General features: G+C 38.2%; 1 protein-coding gene across 1 annotated transcript in view; it reads left to right on the top strand.

Annotated features, from left to right (window-relative positions):
• The window catches only part of LOC119593352 (TATA box-binding protein-like 1), a gene marked incomplete in the record, with an annotated part of 26,423 nt that overhangs the window by 23,950 nt on the left and 890 nt on the right, over positions 1–1,583 (top strand). The window contains 1 exon segment of the mRNA XM_037942278.1: positions 492–1,583. Coding sequence (XP_037798206.1) covers positions 492–676 — 185 coding nt within the window.

Here is a 1,583-nt window from a genome sequence, read left to right as displayed (position 1 = left end):
CCAACGCGATCCCCTGGCATAGGGGCCTGAGCCACAATGAATATAGCCTGGGAGAAAGGGCTTTCGCATCAGGAAACCACCCGGCTCTCTTGGGTTAAATGAGTGGGGGGAAAATTAATACTAATGGGTTAAGATAATGTAGTTTGAGCTATCTTTGAATGAGTGGTACATTTTTGTAAGGTAGTCTGATGGATTGCATCACTATGTTTTGTACATTCACTTCCAGCTGATTAATCAGTGTAAATTTTATCACAATGGGTAGAGGGGATCTCTTGCTACAATATAGTATGGAGGATATTTACAGTTATTATAGATGGCAAGTTGGCCTATTTATATTTCTCTCAGCTTATGTAGTGAAATAAAAATGAAGAAACTGTTTAATGATGTCTTATAGTTCTGAGAGAGTCTGGAAAGCCAGAAGTACTTTTGTATGTACAAGTTCCAGTACTAGTTGTAATAGTCTCATTCATATGACTGTTTCTTCTTTGCAGCTCCAAGTGTCAGCAATGTCCAGAATGCCATAGAGCACATTTATCCCTTGGTACAAGAGTTTAGCAAAGTGAGAACCCCAGAGGAAATGGAAGAGTTCCGGCGCAACAGGGCTAGACGTTCAGGTGAAATCATAGATTCCGACACCGACTTCTCTTTATCAGAAGAAGAATATGAAGATTTGTAAGAGATCGGCAATAAAATAATGAAAACTTGAAAACAGTTGTTGTAGTAAAGTGCATACAGCATTAAAAATAAAATGGAAAAAAGTGTGGCCTTGACCAAGGTTGTACTTGGTGGAGCTTAATACAGTAAAAGCATGCTGTTATGCATGCAGTGATTATCATGTTAGTCAAGAAAATGAAATAATGTGCATTATAATGTGTTAAAATAGTGTTACTCTCACAAACTAGGCATAGTAAACCACTCAAAGTCAACACTGAACATCATGCATATCAAAGTGGATGGAATATACTGTTACATGGAAAAGGAGTAAACATATCTTGTGTTGATAGTGTCATGACAGACTCGAATACACAACACAGCTCAGCTGAGGTATTTTGGAAGGAGAGGTGCCTGTTTCTTTAAATGATGAAGCACAAGGAAATGTTCAAGTAATGAATCTGCTCAATGCTTTTAGTTTATCTTTCATTGCTGTATCTTTTCTGATAAGATTTTCTACCTCTGTCTCCAAACCAATTGATTCATTAATGAAGTTTCCTTTTTTGGTAGAATGTTTCACTTGGTGGCTAAATGGCAAAGTGGTTTTGAGCCCAAAACTGTAGAAGCTTGAATGCTGCAACTGTAATGTGGGGCTGGCCAGACAAGCTCCAGCCCCTTTGGCTTCTGGCTGCAACTGAGGTATGCATATTAAAGTGACAAGTGGTCAGAATCGTTTGATGTATAGTTTTCTACAATTTATACTTTATGGTAGTCCAGCTTTGTGTCATGGTGCTTCTATCTAAAAGATGGCCTTGAAGCATGGCAGTGTAAGGCCTTCGTACCATTACCATGCATCCCATAGAAAAGGGAAAATGGAATCATGGATTATAAATGTGATAAAAAGGAATTAATTTGCTTTTGTGACAAGATGG

This window comes from Penaeus monodon, chromosome 32 (assembly GCF_015228065.2).
Source record: "Penaeus monodon isolate SGIC_2016 chromosome 32, NSTDA_Pmon_1, whole genome shotgun sequence".
Classification (NCBI taxonomy): domain Eukaryota; kingdom Metazoa; phylum Arthropoda; class Malacostraca; order Decapoda; family Penaeidae; genus Penaeus; species Penaeus monodon.
Note: the sequence above shows the minus strand (reverse complement) of the source record. Positions and strands in the feature narration are given on the sequence as shown.